Source organism: Pogoniulus pusillus, chromosome 6 (assembly GCF_015220805.1).
Source record: "Pogoniulus pusillus isolate bPogPus1 chromosome 6, bPogPus1.pri, whole genome shotgun sequence".
Lineage (NCBI taxonomy): Eukaryota > Metazoa > Chordata > Aves > Piciformes > Lybiidae > Pogoniulus > Pogoniulus pusillus.
The window spans coordinates 38,245,986-38,266,501 of NC_087269.1; the positions used below are offsets into that span (position 1 = coordinate 38,245,986).

Below are 20,516 nucleotides of genomic sequence, written 5' to 3' on the forward strand. Positions count from 1 at the left end.
CAACTAGAGAGAGGTAGGTGGCTGCAAACATCAAATGCCATTGATGGCTGATGAGAAGACCGCAAGGATGGATGTTAGTGGCTGCAGGATTGGCTGGCTGCACACCTACTGCAAATTTCTTCTCTTACTATAGCTCAAATGAAAACCTCTCTGGCACAGAGATTTGAGAAACAAACCCCTTGAAAACACAGACAAACAGTAACCTGCAGGCTTCTGCAGTTACAGGAAAGCTCTCTGGAAAGGTTTAGAAGCACAACTGAGAAGGTATGAACTTGCTTCCGAAATACTACTGAAGATCCAGGATTTGGATTCAAATCCAGAGAAACACAGCAGGCACCACAGTAGGGGTGGAATGGTAACTTTCTACTTATATTGCCTTTTCCAGTCAACCACCACTCTCTCAGAAGGAAGAAAAGTGGAAGGTATGAAAAACACATATGTGGCTGAGAAATCTTCTGAACCCCCTGAAAGTGCCTGTGTACACTAAGATCACAAGACTGTTCATTATGCAGATTTAAAGGCCTATATAAACAGCTGGTAGTCCTGTCACTGAAGTCATTACATGATGGCTTTTGAGATTTAAACCCAGTTATCTCAACATTGTTTCTATTCAGCCCATCACAGTGGGATCTCTAATTTGTTCGACATAGTCAAGAGCAGAGTAGTCTATCTTGGACTAATTAGTGCTCTCAAAATGGAGCACCACACACTACACAGCACAAAGGCTGGTGTGAGCATTGCAGCTTCTCAGCCTTCAAAGCGTTCTTGTGATGCTAAAAATCTTTTGCAGGGTAAACATTTTCATTTCTCTAAGATTACTTCCAGCATTCTGTAAAATCCTGTTTGCGAGTTGGTAAAAAACTAGGAGTTTGAGAATGAAGACAGAAAGTGAATGAAACAGAAACTGCACAGATGTTGGTATGAACATGGTAGTGATATGGAAGAGCAATTATTTTTTTGTCCAACAAGAAACTAAAATTGTAACAATGCTGTCAAAACATTGGGAAGCCCTACTAGCTAATAATTTGATGTTACTACCAGCTAATAATTTGATGTTACTACCAGCTAATAATTTGATGTTACTACCAGCTAATAACTTGATGTTACTACCAGCTAATAACTTGATGTTAGCATAGAATGGTTTGGGTTGGAAAGGACCTTTAAAAATCATCTAGTCCAATCCCACCGATCCCAACTAGATCTGGTGGCTCAGAGCCCCAGAAAACCTGACCTGGTGTGTTTCCAGGGATGAGGCATCTTCCACATCTTTGGGCAACTTGTGACAGCATTTCAACACCATCACTGTAAAACAGTTCTTCCTTATCTCTAGTTTAAAGCTTTATTTAGTTTAAAACCATCACTTCTTGTCTGGTCATAACATGCCCTGTTAGAATCCCATCCCCATCTTTTTATAGGCCTTTAAGTACTGAAAGGGTACAAGAAGGTCTCCTCTGCATCCTTCTCTCTCCAGGCTTACCAATAAAGATGCTTCAGACTGAGAGAAAAGTCTCAGGTGGAGAAAAATTTCTCAAGGTTTTTGCTTTGTTTTTTTTCTTGGTGAAAATTATTTTATTGAAATAAAAGCTGCAATGGCAGACTTAAGCCCCTGTAACAAGCTTGCTTCAGAGAGATAACTGCAGAAAACTTGTCAACAACCTGAGCTGCAGATAATTCCCATTTATGCCTACATAAAAGCAGATTGCCCTACTTGTCTCCCTTCTCTTATACCTTCCCATGCAAACACAGATGTGCACATGGGGACCTAGAGCCGGGAATATCCTCTCATGGTGGAAAATGGATCACTGATGGCAGTGCTTGTAGCAAGCATGCTGCAATGACTTGCACTGTAAGCTCCTCAGGAGTTGCACAGAGACACTCTACTCCTGCCCAAACACAAATGCAATTATCCTTGAGGGTTACTGGGCTGGGGTCAGTAGAAATTGAACTCATCCGGCCAACCTGCTCCTACAAAAAAGACCACTGGAAAATGCACGAGGGTATGCTGGCAATGAGCCCTGTGAACCTCAGACTCATAAAGACCTCTCTACCTCCACAAATCTCAAAGACATCATGAGAGAAACAACAAGAGAGGTGGAAACCATCTGACTGAAAAAGCAAGCACAAGGTCACACCCTAAAGCCTAGAGGTGCCATCAATACAACATTGTATACTTAAGCAAGTTTCCAAGTCATCATTTTATCCTCCTGGGTCCTTCATCTCAAATGTTGTTTCAATGTCTGTTGCTGTGAAAGAGCAGCCAGCTTCCTGAGACCAAGAAGCCTGGCAGAGACTTTTTTTAAGACTAGCAGGAGGAGCAGGGAAAACAGTAGTACCAGTATCAAACAAAACACCAACAGCTACGGGGATGGGGCAAAGCAACAGCTCCGCAGCCTGCAGAAGTCTTTGGTGCCCAGGCCCCTTGACTTCCAGTGATGGCTGAACTTTAATGTCTGTCTTGGCCTTTGTAAGTCACTGCAGCAGACGCAGGCTTCCAGATGACCACAGGAATGCACATGGTGATGCAGGGCAGGTCTGTGCACCCCAGGCAGCTGGATCAGATCCTGGAAAGCAATGCTAACACAATGCTGAGCCTCAGCCGCTAGACCACATCCCCAGTTTTAGTGCCACAGTACACTGCTCTTAGGCCACAACCCACTGACAACCAGGTAGAGCCAGAGATGGAGCTGGCATTCAGGATTTGGTGCTCAGATCTCCAGACACACCTCAGAGTATTTTCCTATTCCTGGGCACACTGTGTCCTACATAAACTCCAGGCTCTTTACCACTTGAAAAGCTGGCTTTGAAATATGTAATCAGGGATGAACCCTGCCATGTTTCCTTAGCTCAGCCAGCTTTTGGTGTCATCTGTGGGTGGGTGTGGTACATAAGCAGCCTAGGAGCTCTCTTTGGGAAGTGTATGGTCTCATTACACCCATAAAAACAAGAGGCTGGAGCCAAGAGAGGTGGTGCCACTCTTCTCCCTCACCATTTCCCACCCTTCCTCTCTCCAGTCACAGCACTGTTTAATGAGCTGGATTAGCCCTTTGAGCTGGTCCATCCTCCAAGAGGATAACTAAAAAAGATCTAATGCTAGATCAAAATGAGCATAGGAGCATGGAAGAGCCACAGAGTGACACAACAGGCAGTGACACTGCTGCTCATGCCCACAGCCTCCCTTGAACTAAATTATAGAATTACCTAATTGTTTTGGATGGAAAAGACCTGTAAGATCACTGAGGCAAATCCTGCTGGCTCAAGTGCAGACAGCTGTCTACCAGCATCCTTAAGTCCTTTTCTGCTGGGCAACTTTCCAGTCCCTCTGCCCCAACACAGTGCAAGGGCAAAATCACAACACTGGAATTTTGATGTCCACTTCCTATCTCAGCAAATGAAAACATGTTTGCATTCTTACCTGGACTACAACTGCCATTTTCCTGTCATTTTCATTTTGTTTCCTAAAACATGAGATTAAGTCCTTTTTTACTTAAAGTGTACATTGTACATGCTAAAATGGATTTCTCAGATAATAGAGATTAATGGTAACAATAAAATATCTCTTCCTTCCAGCTTTGTAAGCTGGCAAAAGGAATGGGAAGCTGTAACCACAGTGGGATGTCATCAGCAGAGACATCAGGACACAAGCATCCAGTGCCATTGGTGTGCACTAGAGGGGATACTCTTGTCTCTTCTGCAAGAGGAGTTACAGTCAGAAAAGCATCTGTAGGAAACAAAGATCCTCTGCTCTGGGACTCATTAATGGTACTAATCCTTCTGCACAGTAGCATGCACCAGGAGAAGTCCTAAACCACCAATTGGCAGGACTCAGAGCAAATTTAATATGCTCAATACACTACTGTACAACCCTCTGAACTGCAGCCTAGGTGGCTGTGCTTTATCAGGCATCTAGGAGGTCTGATATTAATTGAAGTTATGCTAGACAGCAGACAGGGGACATTTTTGCCATTATAAAAATATTAAGATCTCACAAACAGAAAATTATATGTGGCTACACAAAGGCAGATGAGATATGGAAACTAAAGGTTCTCTTTAGACAAATTCATCTTTAATGCCCAGCCACTAACAGAGGGAAATAGTAATTTACTTGAATAATTAATGCATATATTTCAGTATTATGCTTTCATTACTCATTAAACAAGCATTAAAGTGAATCTTTAATTATAATTTAAGTAGAACTGGATTTAACCTCTCAATTGTGTTTTGCAAAGTACTTGCAGAGGGGTTTGGGATGCTTTCAAAGATGATCAAAGGCAGCGATCAGGAGCACTGTGACCAGCAGGGCTGGGAAAGTGACTGTGAACCCTTACCCAGTACAGGTAATGTAACACCTTGAGTAGTGGGTTCAGTTTTCAGGCTGTCACTACAAGAAGGAGACTGAGGTGCTGGAGTGTGTTCAGAGAAGGGCAGCAAAACTGATAAAGGGTTTGCAGAATGGGTCTTAAGAATTGCAGCTGAGGGAACTTGGGTTGTTTAGTCTGGAGGAAAGGAGGGTGAGAGGAGACCTCACTCCAAGTCCTGAAAGGAGGTTTGTGCAAGGTGGGTTGGCCTCTTCTCCCAAGTAACAAGTGATAGGATAACATTAAATGGCCCCAGGTTGTACCAGAGGGTACAAATTTTAGGTTGGATGTTAAAAGCAACTTCTTCCCTGAAAGGGTTCTCAAACACTGGAACAAGCTGGCCACATTGCCATCACTGAAGGTCTTTGAAAGATGCAGAGACGCGGTGCTGAGGGACATGATTCAGCACCAGCGTAGGAACAGTTAGACAAGGGATGGACTCAGTCATCTTAAAGGTCTTTTCCAACCAAAACAATTCTATGATTTTATGATATTTACCACTAACTCCTGGCCTGTGTCAGCGCCTGTGGGGAGAGCTGCTGGTCCTGGCACAGACCTCTAGAACCACAGGGCAGCACAGCCCTAAAACATCTGAAGCCAAGTACATAAACCTGGGAAACTGAAGTGGGGAATGAATTTAAGCAGCTTTTAAACTATAATTCATGCTTTGTGCTTTGTTTACTTGTGCTTATCCAGGTCTTACTATAAAACCTCATTAAGTAGCTGAAGTAAGATAGACTCTGTCCTACCACAACAAACAGCACAGATGTGCACATCTGTAGTCTCCAGTGCAAAGCATTCCAAGAGCCCTGAGATGCAGACTGCACCCAGTTTCTCCACACCCAATAGCATTCCATGGGGATCAAAAATATTTACGTTCCCTAGTGTTGAGGACATAAAAGATTTGCTTTCCTGCTTCTTCCAGGCAACCCATTGGGTTGCTTCAAGTTTTCAACTGATTGACTTTTCAGTAGAATAACACTGCTTCAAAACACCACTGGTTTAAACCCAAAATGTAAAGAGGGATGCTAATCAATTCACAGTATCACAGTATCATCAGGGTTGGAAGAGACCTCACAGATCATCAAGTCCAACCCTTTACCACAGAGCTCAAGGCTAGACCATGGCACCAAGTGCCACGTCCAATCCTGCCTTGAACAGCTCCAGGGACAGTGACTCCACCACCTCCCCGGGCAGCCCATTCCAGTGTCCAATGACTCTCTCAGTGAAGAACTTTCTCCTCACCTCCAGCCTAAATTTCCCCTGGCATAGCTTGAGGCTGTGTCCTCTCGTTCTGGTACTGGCCACCTGAGAGAAGAGAGCAACCTCCTCCTGGCCACAACCACCCTTCAGGTAGTTGTAGACAGCAATAAGATCAATAAATCCTTTTTTTCAAATCAACTGAATTAAGTATCATCCATATGACAATTATGAAAAAAGAAAAAAACACAAAGAAAAATAAGTTGTTTAACATTTTGAGTCTAGAGATAATATTTGGAGAGGTGTTACTGGGAGAGAGCTTCTCAGAGCAAATCATTTTACTCACTGGATATTGAATCTATTTACCATTAGAGTAATAAAGCAACCTAATTAACTTGAATTAGGAAGTCACAGGGTTTAGATGCATTGATTTAGCAGCCTTGTATAGAGCTGCTGGGCAGACAAGTGTTCTTTTACAGCTAGCTCATTGCTGGGGGCTTCATGAGCCAAGTAGCAAGTCCACACCTGAAGCTGCTGAGAAGACCAGACTTGGATTCCTACTCTCAAATTCCATCTGTCTCTCTACCTGTCACTTTTCTCTCCATACCAGTCTTTCTGTGAGCCATGATGGGTATGAAATGTCATTTACTTAACAGAAGGATGGAGCACCTCTCCTGTGAGGACAGACAGAGTTGGTGCTGTTCAGCCTGGAGAAGAGGTGGCTTCAGGAAGACCTTATTGAAGTGTTTCAGTACTTAAAATGGGCTTATAAGAAAGATAAGGACAATCTTCTTCACAAGGCCTGTTGTGACAAGACGAGGAGTGATGGTTTTAAAGAGGATTTAGACTACAGATAAGGAAAAAAAAAGTAAGCACTGCAGTGAGACCCTGACCTAGGTTGCCCAGAGAGGTGGTAGGCACTCCATTCCTGCAATCATTTCAGGTCAGCTTGTCTGGAGCTCTGAGCAACCTGCTCTAGTTGCGGATATCCCTGCTGACTGCAGGAGGTTGGACTAGAGGACCTCTAAACGTCCTTTCCAACCCAAAGCAGCTTGTTTGGGGCTCTGAGCCACCTGCTCTAGTTGCAAATATCCCTGCTGACTGCAGGAGGTTGGTCTAGATGACCTTTAAACATCCCTTCCAACCCAAAGCTGTCTTCAACTTTATGATTCTATTATTCCTGTCACCTCTTAAATTACCAGCAATTTGCATCATGCTGAAGAACATCACTGTATGTGACAATGACAAGTCCCCAAGGAAGACTCCTTCCACTGCCATAGCTACAGACCCACTGCTGGTCACAATTCTACTTACCACTGAGTGGGTGAGGAATGGTGTATTGCTTTTTCTTGCTTGAAGAAGATGCAGAGGAAAGCTTGCGAGCAAGAAGCCCTCCTTGGTTGCTTGCAGGAGCATTGCTCTGCTGGGCTTTCCTCAGCTGGACCATATGTTCAAGTCTCTTCAGCCTTTCTTGTGAACGAGAGATGAACTGAGGGTTGTGCATTTCTAGTGCTTCCTAAATGAAACAGAGATACCACTTTGCTTTTAAAAGCATCACAAGGGTTAAAAAAAACAACATCCCACAACCATGTGATAATTATCTAATGGGGTTCAACAACAGATCATCAGTGAAAATGATTGCTTGACTAAGTGGAAGTCAGCAAACTGCCTTCCCATCTGTCTATACTTCCTTTTGCTGTTAGCTGCCCTGGTGTGAAATTTCCAGGTCAGACAAAGGAGAGTTTCTGGGCAAAAAAAAAACCCCACCAACAAACCCATACCAAAAACTTGCTGAAAACATATCCAAAAGAGTTTGAATTACGTATTTTTATAAATTATCCACATTTAAGTTCTTGATGTTTTGCCTAATTCCTCCTCACACCCCATTGCTGAAGCAGCTTGTCACTGACAGTTCACAAACTTCCCTGTTTATTTAGCTTGTCAAGCAAATCTAGTCATGGACGATCCAGGAAGAAAATGCTTTCCAGTCAAAGGCTGCTTCAACATTTAGGAATGTCTCAGGACAGAAGACAAGAGCAGAGACAGGCCTACAACCCATGCCAGGGGAGAAGGCAGGAAAGTGTGTTGGCTGCTGGACCTCATTATCAGTGTGAGGTCATGTCCACACCTACAGCTGCCACTCCTGGTTCTGGATGCTGTGTACCTCTGGGGAAACTGGCATTTTCAAGCTATAATTTCCAAAAAGGTCTTTAGGGAATTTCTAAGTCCTCAAACTCTTACCAAGTTCCACTGCAGGAATACCAGGTGGAGCTTAGAAAGGGGAGCTTTTACAACCAGACAGCCAAGCAATCTCAGCAGCTGATACAAGCTACCAAAATGTAATGGCTGGACTTGACCTTTAAGGTCTTTTCCAAATGAAATATTTTACAAGTCTCTGATTCTAAAACTTCACTGGAATGGAAGAAAAAAAAATAAGGAAATGTGAACTTCTGCCCCCCCAGCCACTTCCTAGAATGGCTAGGTTTGGAAGGAACCTAAAAAGGCCATCTAGTCCAATCTCTCTGCATTACACAGGGACATCTGCAACTAGAAGAGGTTGCTCAAAGTCCTGTCCAACTTGACCCTGGGTTCTGGGGGTGGTGGCTTCAACCACTTTTCTGGACAACCCAGGCCAATGTCTCATCACCCCGCATAAAAAAATTCTTCCTTCTATGTCTCTCTTCCAGTTTAAATTCATCCCCTCTTGCCCTGCTGCAACAGGCTCTGCTAAAAAAGACTGTCTCCACCTTTGTTATCATCCCCATTAAACAGACACAATGCAGTAAACAAAAAGAAAAAAGAAAGGGGAAGAGGGAAAAGGGAAGAGCGAGAGAGAGAGAGAGGGAAAAGGGAAGAGCGAGAGAGAGAGAGAGGGAAAAGGGAAGAGCGAGAGAGAGAGAGAGGGAAAAGGGAAGAGCGAGAGAGAGAGAGAGGGAAAAGGGAAGAGCGAGAGAGAGGAGAGGGAAAAAGGAAGAGCGAGAGAGAGGAGAGGGAAAAGGGAAGAGCGAGAGAGAGGAGAGGGAAAAGGGAAGAGCGAGAGAGAGGAGAGGGAAAAGGGAAGAGCGAGAGAGAGGAGAGGGAAAAGGGAAGAGCGAGAGAGAGGAGAGGGAAAAGGGAAGAGCGAGAGAGAGGAGAGGGAAAAGGGAAGAGCGAGAGAGAGGAGAGGGAAAAGGGAAGAGCGAGAGAGAGGAGAGGGAAAAGGGAAGAGCGAGAGAGAGGAGAGGGAAAAGGGAAGAGCGAAAGAGAGGAGAGGGAAAAGGGAAGAGCGAGAGAGAGGAGAGGGAAAAGGGAAGAGCGAGAGAGAGGAGAGGGAAAAGGGAAGAGCGAGAGAGAGGAGAGGGAAAAGGGAGGAGCGAGAGAGAGGAGAGGGAAAAGGGAGGAGCGAGAGAGAGGAGAGGGAAAAGGGAGGAGCGAGAGAGAGGAGAGGGAAAAGGGAAGAGCGAGAGAGAGGAGAGGGAAAAGGGAAGAGCGAGAGAGAGGAGAGGGAAAAGGGAAGAGCGAGAGAGAGGAGAGGGAAAAGGGAGGAGCGAGAGAGGAGAGGGAAAAGGGAAGAGCGAGAGAGGAGAGGGGAAAGGGAAGAGCGAGAGAGGAGAGGGGAAAGGGAAGAGCGAGAGAGGAGAGGGGAAAGGGAAGAGCGAGAGAGAGGAGAGGGGAAAGGGAAGAGCGAGAGAGGAGAGGGGAAAGGGAAGAGCGAGAGAGGAGAGGGGAAAGGGAAGAGCGAGAGAGGAGAGGGGAAAGGGAAGAGCGAGAGAGGAGAGGGGAAAGGGAAGAGCGAGAGAGGAGAGGGGAAAGGGAAGAGCGAGAGAGGAGAGGGGAAAGGGAAGAGCGAGAGAGGAGAGGGGAAATGGAAGAGCGAGAGAGGAGAGGGGAAAGGGAAGAGCGAGAGAGGAGAGGGGAAATGGAAGAGCGAGAGAGGAGAGGGGAAAGGGAAGAGCGAGAGAGAGAGGAGAGGGAATAGGGAAGAGAGAGAGGAGAGGGAAAAGGGAAGAGAGAGAGAGGAGAGGGAAAAGGGAAGAGAGAGAGAGAGAGAGCGAGAGAGAGAGGGAGAGAGAGAGATGGAAAACAGAAGAGAGAGAGAAAGAGAGAAGAGGAAAAAGGGCAGAGAGAGAGAGGGAAAAGGGAAGAGAAAGAGAAATTTTAAAAGAATAACTTCCAAAAAATTCAACTCCCACATTAGGCAACAAATTGACATTTTACCCGCAGCGTCCATGGGGCTGGTGGAGTTTTCTCCAGCAGAATTCTGGTTTCTGGCCGAGTGTGTGGGTCATTTTTCTTGTGAGGAACATCTAGCAGATAAGCCTTAGATAGTGCTACCCAGTGGGCTCCATCCCACTTGTCCTCCTCCACCTCACACTCTTTCAATTTGTCACTTGAAGCACAGAATTCATAATTACCTTCAAGAGATTTAAAAGTTCGTTAAGAGTGCGCGGTTAATTTTTTATTGGCTTCTCCACCTCATTAGACATAGAGGGCAATTTCTGAAATAAGAATGCCAACGTATTATTAATAGGCCTCATTAAGCAAAAATAGATCAAATCTAACCATAGGTGCTACTCACTGCTCTGTGACACCCCCAGTGTCGTTCACATTAAGCCGGACGTCACATCAAAGCATAAGGTAACTGCTCGGTCACTTAGCTCCATTTGCTGGGATTCACTTCCCAGATGCCAGACACTTCTGTGGCACTGTTACATCATGGAAATTTGTCACTCTGGTTTGCAGCTTGAGTTCATCTCAATTTATTGCACACATTGTGGGAAATACGTTGAGGGATCTGGGGGTGCTGATTGATACCCGCCTGAACATGAGCCAGCAGTGTGCCCAGGTGGCCAAGAGAGCCAGTGGCATCCTGGCCTGCATCAGGAATGGTGTGGTCAGCAGGAGCAGGGAGGTCATTCTGCCCCTGTACTCTGCACTGGTTAGACCTCACCTTGAGTCCTGTGTTCAGTTCTGGGCCCCCCAGTTTAGAAGGGACGTTGAGATGCTTGAGCGTGTCCAGAGAAGGGCGACGAGGCTGGGGAGAGGCCTTGAGCACAGCCCTACGAGGAGAGGCTGAGGGAGCTGGGATTGGTTAGCCTGGAGAAGAGGAGGCTCAGGGGTGACCTTATTGCTGTCTACAACTACCTGAGGGGAGGTTGTGGCCAGGAGGAGGTTGCTGTCTTCTCTCAGTGGCCAGCGCCAGAACAAGAGGACACAGCCTCAGGCTGCACCAGGGGAGATTTAGGCTGGAGGTGAGGAGAAAGTTCTTCCCTGAGAGAGTCATTGGACACTGGAATGGGCTGCCCGGGGAGGTGGTGGAGTCACCGTCCCTGGAGCTGTTCAAGGCAACGTTGGACGTGGCACTTGGTGCCATGGTGTAGCCTTGAGCTCTGTGGTAAAGGGTTGGACTTGATGATCTGTGAGGTCTCTTCCAATACTAATAATACTGTAATACTGTTTGTGATACTGTGATGGTTATGGACCTTAACTGCATACAATTTCTCCTGACCATACTGAGGCTTTCACAAACACTACACTTGTTATTCCCCTTGCTGGCAACACAGTTTTCCACTGTTTCTCTCTATTCATTAGCCAGTAGAATGACTCTATGGAAAAAAAAAAAAAAAAACCCAAAACAAACAAAAGGTTAGAATCATAGAATCACAAAATCAGTCTGGGCAGAAGAGACTCCTAAAGATCATTGCATCCAATTGTTAAGCCAGCATAGTCAAGTGCACCACTAAGCCATGTCCTTCAGCATTCCATCTACAAGGCTCTGAAACCCCTCAAGGGATGGTGGCTATCACTGCCCTGGGCAGCCTCTTCCAAGGCATTCCAACCTTTTTGGGGAACTTTTTGGGGAAAAAAATGTCCCTAACCTCCAACTTAAACTTCATTGGGTGCAACTTGAACTTTAATCTTGTCTTATTTGTTTGGTAATTGGAAAAAGACACCAGTGCCCACCTCACTCCATTTGCCTTTCAGGTAGTTCTAGGCAGTGAGAACATCTCCCCTGAGCCCTTTCTCCAGGCTGAACAATCCCAGTTCCCTCAGCCACACCTTGTGAGACTTGCACTCTAGACTCTTCACCAGCTTGGTTGCTCTTCTTTGGACATAGAATCATAGAATCAAGCAGGTTGGAAGAGACCTCCAAGATCATCCAGTCCAACCTAGCACCCAGCCCTAGCCAGTCAGCTAGACCATGGCACCAAGTGCCTCATCTAGTCTTTTCTTGAACACCTCCAGGGACGGTGACTCCACCACCTCCCTGGGCAGCCCATTCCAATGCCAATCACTCTCTCTGCCAACAACTTCCTCCTAACATCCAGCCTAGACCTACCCCGGCACAACTTAAGACTGTGTCCCCTTGTTCTGTTGCTGCTTGCCTGGGAGAAGAGACCAAGCCCCACCTGGCTACAGCCTCCCTTCAGGTAGTTGTAGACAGCAATGAGGTCTGCCCTGAGCCTCCTCTTCTCCAGGCTAAACAACCCCAGCTCCCTCAGCCTCTCCTCATAGAGTGTGTGTTCCAGGCCCCTCTCCAGCTTTGTTGCCCAACACCTCAATGTCCTTGCAGTGACAGGCAAATTACATGTGAGAGACATATTACTATGAAAGCTGATGATTCTCAGAGTCCTCTATTGCGAGCAAAAAGACTTTTTTCTGCACTTATAACTACACTTTAATAGTCTACGACTGCTATTCCCTGCACTAATTACAACCCAAAGAGGCTATGCACACAAAAATCAGAGTTGACAAGATTCTCATTTAAAGGACAGAACTAATCCAAAATAACAAAGGAACTTCAGAAGAGCTCCATATGAACTATTTGGAAAAGTCACACTGGAGTACTCCTTCCTTGCCAAAAAGTTTGATTTCTAGAACTAAATATCTGGGAACAAAGCCCATTACTGTTTTATTTCAATTTTTGGTTACAATAAACTTGAAATATTTTCCTCTTTATGACATATTGTACATATTATATTGCACTTACCAAAAAAAAAAAGAGAAAAATTAAAATGGTCTGTGTTGGGTACACTTGCCTTACACAAGCCTGAACTCTATTTCCTCCATAATCTTGTTCTTGTTAACATTTTGGGGAAAAGAAAACACCTTGAAAGCTGTGAACATGAAATTAAACTCCTTGATAAGCCACGTTTACAGAGGTGTCAATTAACTTTAGCTTTGACAGATCCCTGTAGATGCTTCAGTTCTGTAATCCAAAGTCACTTCCCGTTAGTGAAAAGGCATCATTTAACTGCAGGCACTGGAGGCAGAATGCAGACTTCTCTTACTGTGCTAGTTTGAAGCTAGCTAGAATGGTTTGATGAGAAGAACTAGATTACAGGCTGTGAAAGAGAAAAAATGGTGATGTCTACTTCACTTATAGGCTTGCTGAGATGTATAAGAACATGAACATGAATACAGATAACAGGGTCATTCTCTGGGCTTTGTGGGCTGCATCTCCCTCTCTAACCTAACCTGCCATCTGTCTGACTAATCCATTTGCTTCCTAATCCCCCTGGCCATCCCTCCAAGCTACCTTGAGCATAAGGCAAAGTCTTGGGTAAAGTAGAGGGGTGAGAGGAAGGTGGAAGGGTGGTCGAGAGCCCCTCCTGGGGACTCAGGTTTCTGGGAGAGCTGTTGTGTTTCTGTATCACTTTCTAACTTGTGTATTTCTGTATGTAGCTGTATATACTGTAAATATCTGCTTGTATATTGTGCCAAGATGTAAATATAAGCTTCATTCAGTTTCCAGAGCCACTGAGCCTAGTCTGGGTGATATTCCAAAGTGTGTGGGAGGGGGAGATAACACCCAAACCATCACACTTATCCTAAACTGATGTTTTATTCAGGACCTTTATATTCAACCATGAAAAAGTTCTGCCTATTAAAAATAAAAGGAATCTGTAAAACAATTGCTGGAAGAAAGTAGGTTTTATGACCAGTAGAACATATTTAAGGTATTACTGGAGTAAATGCCTCACAAACCTACTGACACTAAAGTTAAATTAACATTACAGTATATCTTACTTGGCTTCTGCACAAATCAATTATTCTCATGTCATCTCCATTACACCTTTGTGAATAAAGGTTAGAAGTAAAACATCCCAAACAGTGCTGAACTGCATGAAATTGTGACTTATATGCTGAAAATATGTTGATAAGTTAACTGTTAAACCTCTTTCTGCATAAGTTAACTGTTAAACCTTTATTTTCTTCATGATGTCTACAAAGAAAGTATCTCATTCTATGCTTGTCCATCACATACTTCAGGCTGTTGTGTCAAAAAATAAGATTACAGATTATGAGGGGACTAGAACAATTCTCTTATGAAGGAAGACTGAGAGGATTGGGTCTTTTCAGCCTGGAAAAGAAAAGATTGAGAGGTTTTCCCATAAACATTTATAAATACTTAAAGGCCAGGTGTCAGGAGCACAGGACAAAGGGGTTTTTTTCAGTGGTGTTCAGTGGCAGGACAAGTGACAACAGGCACAAACTTGCACATAGGAAGTTCTATCTAAATCACAGAATCAAGCAGGTTGGAAGAGACCTCCAAGATCAGCCAGTCAACCCAGCACCCAGCCCTAGCCAGTCAGCTAGACCATGGCACAAAAGTGCCTCATCCACTCTTTTCTTGAACACCTTCAGGGACAGTGACTCCACCACCTCCCTGGGCAGCCCATTCCAATGCCAATCACTCTCTCTGCCAACAACTTCCTCCTAACATCCAGCCTAGACTTCCCCCACCACAACTTGAGACTGTGTCCCCTTGTTCTGTGGCTGGGTGCCTGGGAGAAGAGACCAAGCTCCACCTGGCTACAGCCTCCCTTTAGGTAGTTGTAGACAGCAATAAGGTCACCCTTGAGCCTCCTCTTCTCCAGGCTGCACACCCCCAGCTCCCTCAGCCTCTCCTCACAGGGCTGTGTTCCAGGACACTCACCAGCTTTGTTACCCTTCTCTGGACATGTTCCAGCACCTCAACATCTCTCTTGAATTGAGGGGCCCAGAACTGGACACAGTACTCAAGGTGTGGCCTGACCAGGGCTGAGTACAGGGGCAGAATAACCTCCCTTGTCCTACTGGCCACACTGCTCCTGATGCAGGTCAGGATGCCATTGGCTCTCTTGGCCACCTGGGCACACTGCTGGCTCATCTTCAGCTACTATCTACCAGTATCCCCAGGTCCCTTTCTTCCTGGAACTTGAAGAGTGACAGAGAATTGGAATAGGCTGCACAGAGAGGTGGTAAAGTCTCCATTTCTGGAGACATTCAAAACCTTCCTGGATGTGTTCCTGTGTGACCTTCTTTAGGTAAACCTGCCTTGGCAGGGGCCTTGCTCTCAATGATCTCAAGAGGTCCCTTCCAATCTGTGATTCTGTAAAGCGAAAGGAAGCTATCAGAACACAGTTGTAAAATTAACCACACTTCTGGTGTTTGTTGGTTGGCCTGGAACTGCTTGACCCTGCAATTTTAATGTTTTTTCAATATTTTCTTGAATCTGCTTACAAAGTAAGCCTATCTTTCTCATTTTAATCTTGTTTGCTATGAACCATAGCAATGTATACACTTAGATTAGCTGATTGATCTCTCACCAGATGACTCACACTCAGCACTTAAAGCTGGACACAAATGGCCTGACTTTCCATTATTTCACTTTTTTCTTTAAGACTGATCTCATCTTATTATTGAAACCATATTCCTAACAACCACAGCAGGATTTGTACCTTACTTTTTAGGAGCTGGTTTTGCTCGTGAACATTTTCTTCCAAGAGGATTCTTGATGAAGCTTTTATATTGCACATACTCCTGGAGAGAAACGTTTTTGGTTGCAGGATGCACTGTGCTTGGAACTCTTTGCATTTAGAGGTGCCTTTGGAGGGATCTCTTGTTTTCAGTGAGCCATCAGTAGTAGCAGCAACTGACTTTCTAGATGCTGTATCTGAAAGAGAGACAGAGAATGTTGCATCGCTCCTGCCCATAGTGCATGGTTACAGAATCATAAAATCAACCAGGTTGGAAGAGACCTCCAAGATCATCCAGTCCAACCTAGCACCCAGCCCTAGCCAGTCAGCTAGACCATGGCATCAAGTGTCTCATCCAGGCTTTTCTTGAACACCTCCAGGGACGGTGACTCCACCACCTCCCTGGGCAGCTCATTCCAATGCCAATCACTCTCTTCGGGAAGAACCTCCTCCTAACATCCAGCCTGTACTTCCCCCAGCACAACCTGAGACGGTGTCCCCCTGTTCTATTGCTGGTTGCCTGGGAGAAGATGCTACCCCCCACCTGGCTACAATGTCCCTTCTCTTTTCCCAACAGCATTTATGTTCAGGGGAAACACAGAAGAAACAACTTCAAATTCCATGACACAGGAACATTTTTCTTCTCAGCCCTCTAGTCCTCACCATTTTTATATCTTGCAAAACTGCTTTCAGCTTTGTGCTTTCAAAGCTGCAACCAATACAAATGTTATCATGGCTCAGTACTGTGGCCTGTTGTCTTGACTGTCTTCAGCAATGGCCTGAATGAGGGGACTGAGGCATCCTCAGTAAGTTTTCAAATGACACCAAGGTGGGTGGGAGTGCTGATCTGCTCACAGGTAGAAAAGCTCCACAGAGAGACATGGATAGGTTGGACTGATAGGTCAAGCTGGCAGGTCCTGCACGAGGGTCACAAGCCCATGAAACAGTAGAGGTTTGAGGAAGACAGTGTGGGAAAGGACTTCAGGGTGTTGTTTGACATCTGGCTGTGTAAGAGCCACGGTGCGCCTAGGTGGTCAAGATGTCCAGCAGCATCCTGGCCAGGAAGAGTGTGACAAGCAGGAGTAGAGAAGTGATAGTCCCCCTGTACCCAGCACTGCTGAGGCTGTGTCTTGAATATTGGGTTCAGCTTTAGGCCCCTCATTAGAGAAAGACACCGAGGTGCTGGAGGGTATCTACAGAAGTGCAATGAGGCCGACGAAGGGTCAAGAGGGGTCATTGAGCCTGGAAAAAGGAGGGGAAACTGTCACACTATGCAAATCCCTATAAAGAGGTTGGAGCCATGTGGGGGTTGGTCTTTTCTCCTTCATAACAAGGGATAGGACAAGAGGAAATGGCCTCAATTTCCACGAGGGGACCTTCAGGTTGAATATTAGGAAAATTTTCTTCCCTGAAGGGTTGCCATGTCCTGAACCAGGCTGCCCAGGGCAGAGGTGGAGTCCCCATCTCTGAACGGAGTTAAAAGCTCTGCAAAGGTGGTACTGAGTGACAGAGTTTAGTGGTGGACTCATCAGTGCTGAGTTAACAAATTCCAATGGTCTTAAAGGAGTCTTCCAACCAAAACAATTCTGATTCTATGGCTGCCAAGCAGTTGCACTGAAACACTGTTACTGATAGAAATAATTACAGTGGATACTCTCCATCAAGTGCCCTTCTTAACAACCTGTACACACTCCAATGGGAAGTGCTGAAGGACTCAAGATACCTCTGACAATAAGGTACAATAAGGTGGCTTTGTCTTGTCACCACTTGTGAGGAACATTGTAGATTATCTAGAATTGTCCAGAATTGCAGTTATGGATCCAATGATGGCTGTGGTGAAAATTAAGGTCCAAGAAACTTCTGGTTCAGGGTTTAATCTTTCTGCAGTCGAGTGGCTGTCTTAGAAGCATAATCCAACCAGAGCATTTCTAGTTCCTTGTTTTCCCTCTGTGCAAAGCTGCAGCAGTAATCAGCAGCAAAAAAGGTCCAATTTGTACAAGATTTATCCTGAAATTGTTGTGAGGAGAAAAGTGTTACAGAGCAGCTACAACTGCAGGACTCTGTCATGTCAAGAGCCACAAGAGCTAGTCAGGAAAACTAAGTTCTGTGCTAAACAGATCTTGAAAGATGATTCGAGGTGACCACCAGTACTGACATCAAAGTCCTGGAAAATTGAGACTGGACAACTGAGAAGACAGAAGGGTCCATTTTCAAAGGTGAATATTAGGTAGAGATTAGAAGAGGGAATAGAATAGAGTGGAAGAAAAAGGGCAGGGAAAAAAAAAAAAGGAGAACAAAAAGGGGGAAAAAAGGAAAAGAGGTCAGGAGACTAGATCCAAAGAATTATGGACAGCATGGAAAGGGCATCAGCAAGGCAGGAAGCAAGGAGGAGTCAGCTGGAACTATTTTATGTCCCTGTAAGCTACTACCCAGGGCAAACTGGGTAGCAAGGCACCCACACAGCATGACTCTGCTCTTTCTCCTTAATCAAATGCACAAGCAGCTTATTGGCAGCTCTAGTTACAGGCTGACCCAAGACCTAAGGATTTACATAGATGGAAATGATTGATAGCTATTAAAAAAATCTCTGAAAGAAGGCAAGTGAGAAATTCGGGAGTTACAAGAGGGGAAAAAACAACCAACCAAGAAAACCCACAAAACCAACTTGTTTGAGACCTAAGTACAAACTCAGAACAGGCAGGGATTATGCCACTCTATACTGCAGATGTAACACTAACCAATTGGTGGTTTCATGACAAATGGTTTTAGAAGTGGGCACATAACCCTTTTCTCTGCTGCTAACCCTCTCTAAACACTTCTTTGCAGTGTCTTGGTTGAGGACAGAAGGAAGATTAGGCATGTTTTTCTGCATGGAGAGTGTGAGATGGCACACCACGTCAGACACTTCTTTATCTCACAGTCATTGAGTAAATTCAGATCCTGCACTGCTGTGCAGGAAGTTTTCAGTTGACTTTCCTAATCCTTAATCCACTTGCAGTAGATGAGAAATACTCTTTGCTGCAAAATGATAGTCTCCTACACACTTTAGTGATCTGAATGGCTCATGTTTCTTTTTTGTCATAGAATCATAGAATCAACCAGGCTGGAAGAGACCTCCAAGATCATCCAGTCCAACCTAGCACCCAGCCCTAGCCAGTCAACTAGACCATGGCATTAAGTGCCTCATCCAGTCTTTTCTTGAACACCTCCAGGGACGGTGACTCCACCACCTCCCCGGGCAATCACAGACATTTAGGTACAGCATCTCATGTCTTTCCCTTACCATGCAGACTGGAAAGATTTTAACACCTGAAGTTCCATTTGGCATCTGCCCATACAAGGAGGAGGAGTTAAGTTCTCAGGGTATCCTCTAGTAGGGGATGCCCAAAGATCAGCATAGACAGAAAAAATACCTTTTCTCATTAACTTCATTGAGATAAACACAATCTTAAGCAATTTCACAGCCCTACAGAAAATCTGGTCAAAAGAAGAATGAGCTCCCAGCATCCAGTTTAGCATCCAGGCTTTCCTTCTTCTCTCTGGTATAACTTATTTTTCTCCTTACTTTCTGCTTTATCTTTTATCAAAACTTCTCAGATGAAAATAGTTTTGATGCAAATACTCTCCACAAACTATATATGCTCAGTTCTGCATATATATATATATATACACTCAGTTGAGCCTCATGAATATGCAATTATTTGTTCCCATGTTCCCTGTCCAGCCTCATACCTGCCATTACACACTGTTTCTTCTTTTTTTTTTTTGTAACATAGGGGCAAAAAAACACTGGGTCAGATTAATGGAGTCATGGGCATCAAATAGTGTTTGTGGGAGAAGGTAGGAGGTGGTAGCAAAGGAAAAGATGAAGAAAGCAGCAGGTAGCATTAAGTAACTGCAGAGTAGCAGAGAAGGAAGTCTCTCCACAAAGCCAAGATACCAGAAGGATAGAAGAGGGAAAAAAGAGGAAGAAAAAAAAAAAAAAAAAAAAAAAGAGGGCAGCTAAGCTACAGAAAGAGCTTGAATGAAAAGAGGTTATCTCTTTAAATCATCTTTTAAATTAAAATAGTTGACTGGCCAGCAGAAAGGAGAAGAAAAGAAACTAGAGAGGAGAAAAGAGTTTCTGCTTAGTCAAGGCAGCATAACAGCAGGAGATAATTTTTCTTCATCTCAAGAAATGGTTTGTGCAATGAACTTGTGTTGTGAAGCCAACCAAGTCCTTCACTGAGATTGTCAGACTGCTCAAAACACTGTTGTGTCCTCAGGAGAGCTATTTGCTATGGCTGGGCATCAGTATCCAAAACTACAGGACTTATCATCAAGGTGGTGAAAATAGGCCAAAAAGTAGTGGAATGAATAAAGCAGTGTGAATGAAGAAGTTGAAGTAGACATTGCCATAGTTTCCTTTTCACAGCCTATAATCCAATTCTTCTTACCAAAATATCCCAACTAGGCTCAAAGTAGCAGAATAAGTCACATCTCTCTAGCATCTCACAACATGTCATCTTTCTCTAATGTCCTAGAATGTGGATCTCAACAACAGGAGGAAGAGTTGCCTGGAGTATTCACACTCCATTTACTCTGAACTACCAAACTAGCTATTTGTGGCTTCCAAGTGTAACTAAAGTAACCTTCAAGAACTGTGATATAAGCCCCAGAATTTTTCTTACATACAGAGAGCCTTCTCTTTTCCTCTGCACTCCTTCCCTGCTGAAAAGAAATGCCCCCAGTAATCTTCTGCTCACAAGGTGTGGGGAATCCCAGGGAAAGAAAGGGAAGGGGAAGCAGGAATGAGTGTCTAGAATTAGAAAAAGGTGATGGCTACTACTTAGCAGTTTATGACAAGAAGAATGCCTAAGCAGTAATTTCATAAAGCCATATTCCATATGAAATTCAGGTGTAACAACACCGTATTCTTTCTGTAGGAAAAGTGTCGTCTTTAGATCTTGTGCTAATATTAATGCTTCTATACAAGTCCTTGTGAAAAGTGGCTTGTAGTTACTGGACTGCAGAAGAGGAGGCTCAGGGGTGGCCTCATTGCTGTCTACAACTGCCTGAAGGGAGGTCGTAGCCAGGTGTGGGTTGGTCTCTTCTCCGAGACAACCAGCAACAGAACAAGGGGACACAATCTCAAGTTGTGCCAGGGGAGGTCTAGGCTGGATACTGGGAGGAAGTTCTTGCCAGAGAGAGTGATTGGCATTGGAATGGGCTGCCCAGGGAGGTGGTGGAGTCACCATCC

General features: G+C 44.7%; 1 protein-coding gene across 1 annotated transcript in view; it reads right to left on the minus strand.

The window, feature by feature from the left end:
- The window catches only part of C6H10orf90 (chromosome 6 C10orf90 homolog), a 94,971-nt gene that overhangs the window by 9,333 nt on the left and 65,122 nt on the right, over positions 1 to 20,516 (minus strand). The window contains exons 4-6 of the mRNA XM_064145306.1: positions 15,265 to 15,474; positions 9,753 to 9,949; positions 6,870 to 7,071 (exon numbers count right to left, since the gene is read on the minus strand). Coding sequence (XP_064001376.1) covers positions 6,870 to 7,071; positions 9,753 to 9,949; positions 15,265 to 15,474 — 609 coding nt within the window. The remainder of the gene's footprint in view (positions 1 to 6,869; positions 7,072 to 9,752; positions 9,950 to 15,264; positions 15,475 to 20,516) is intronic.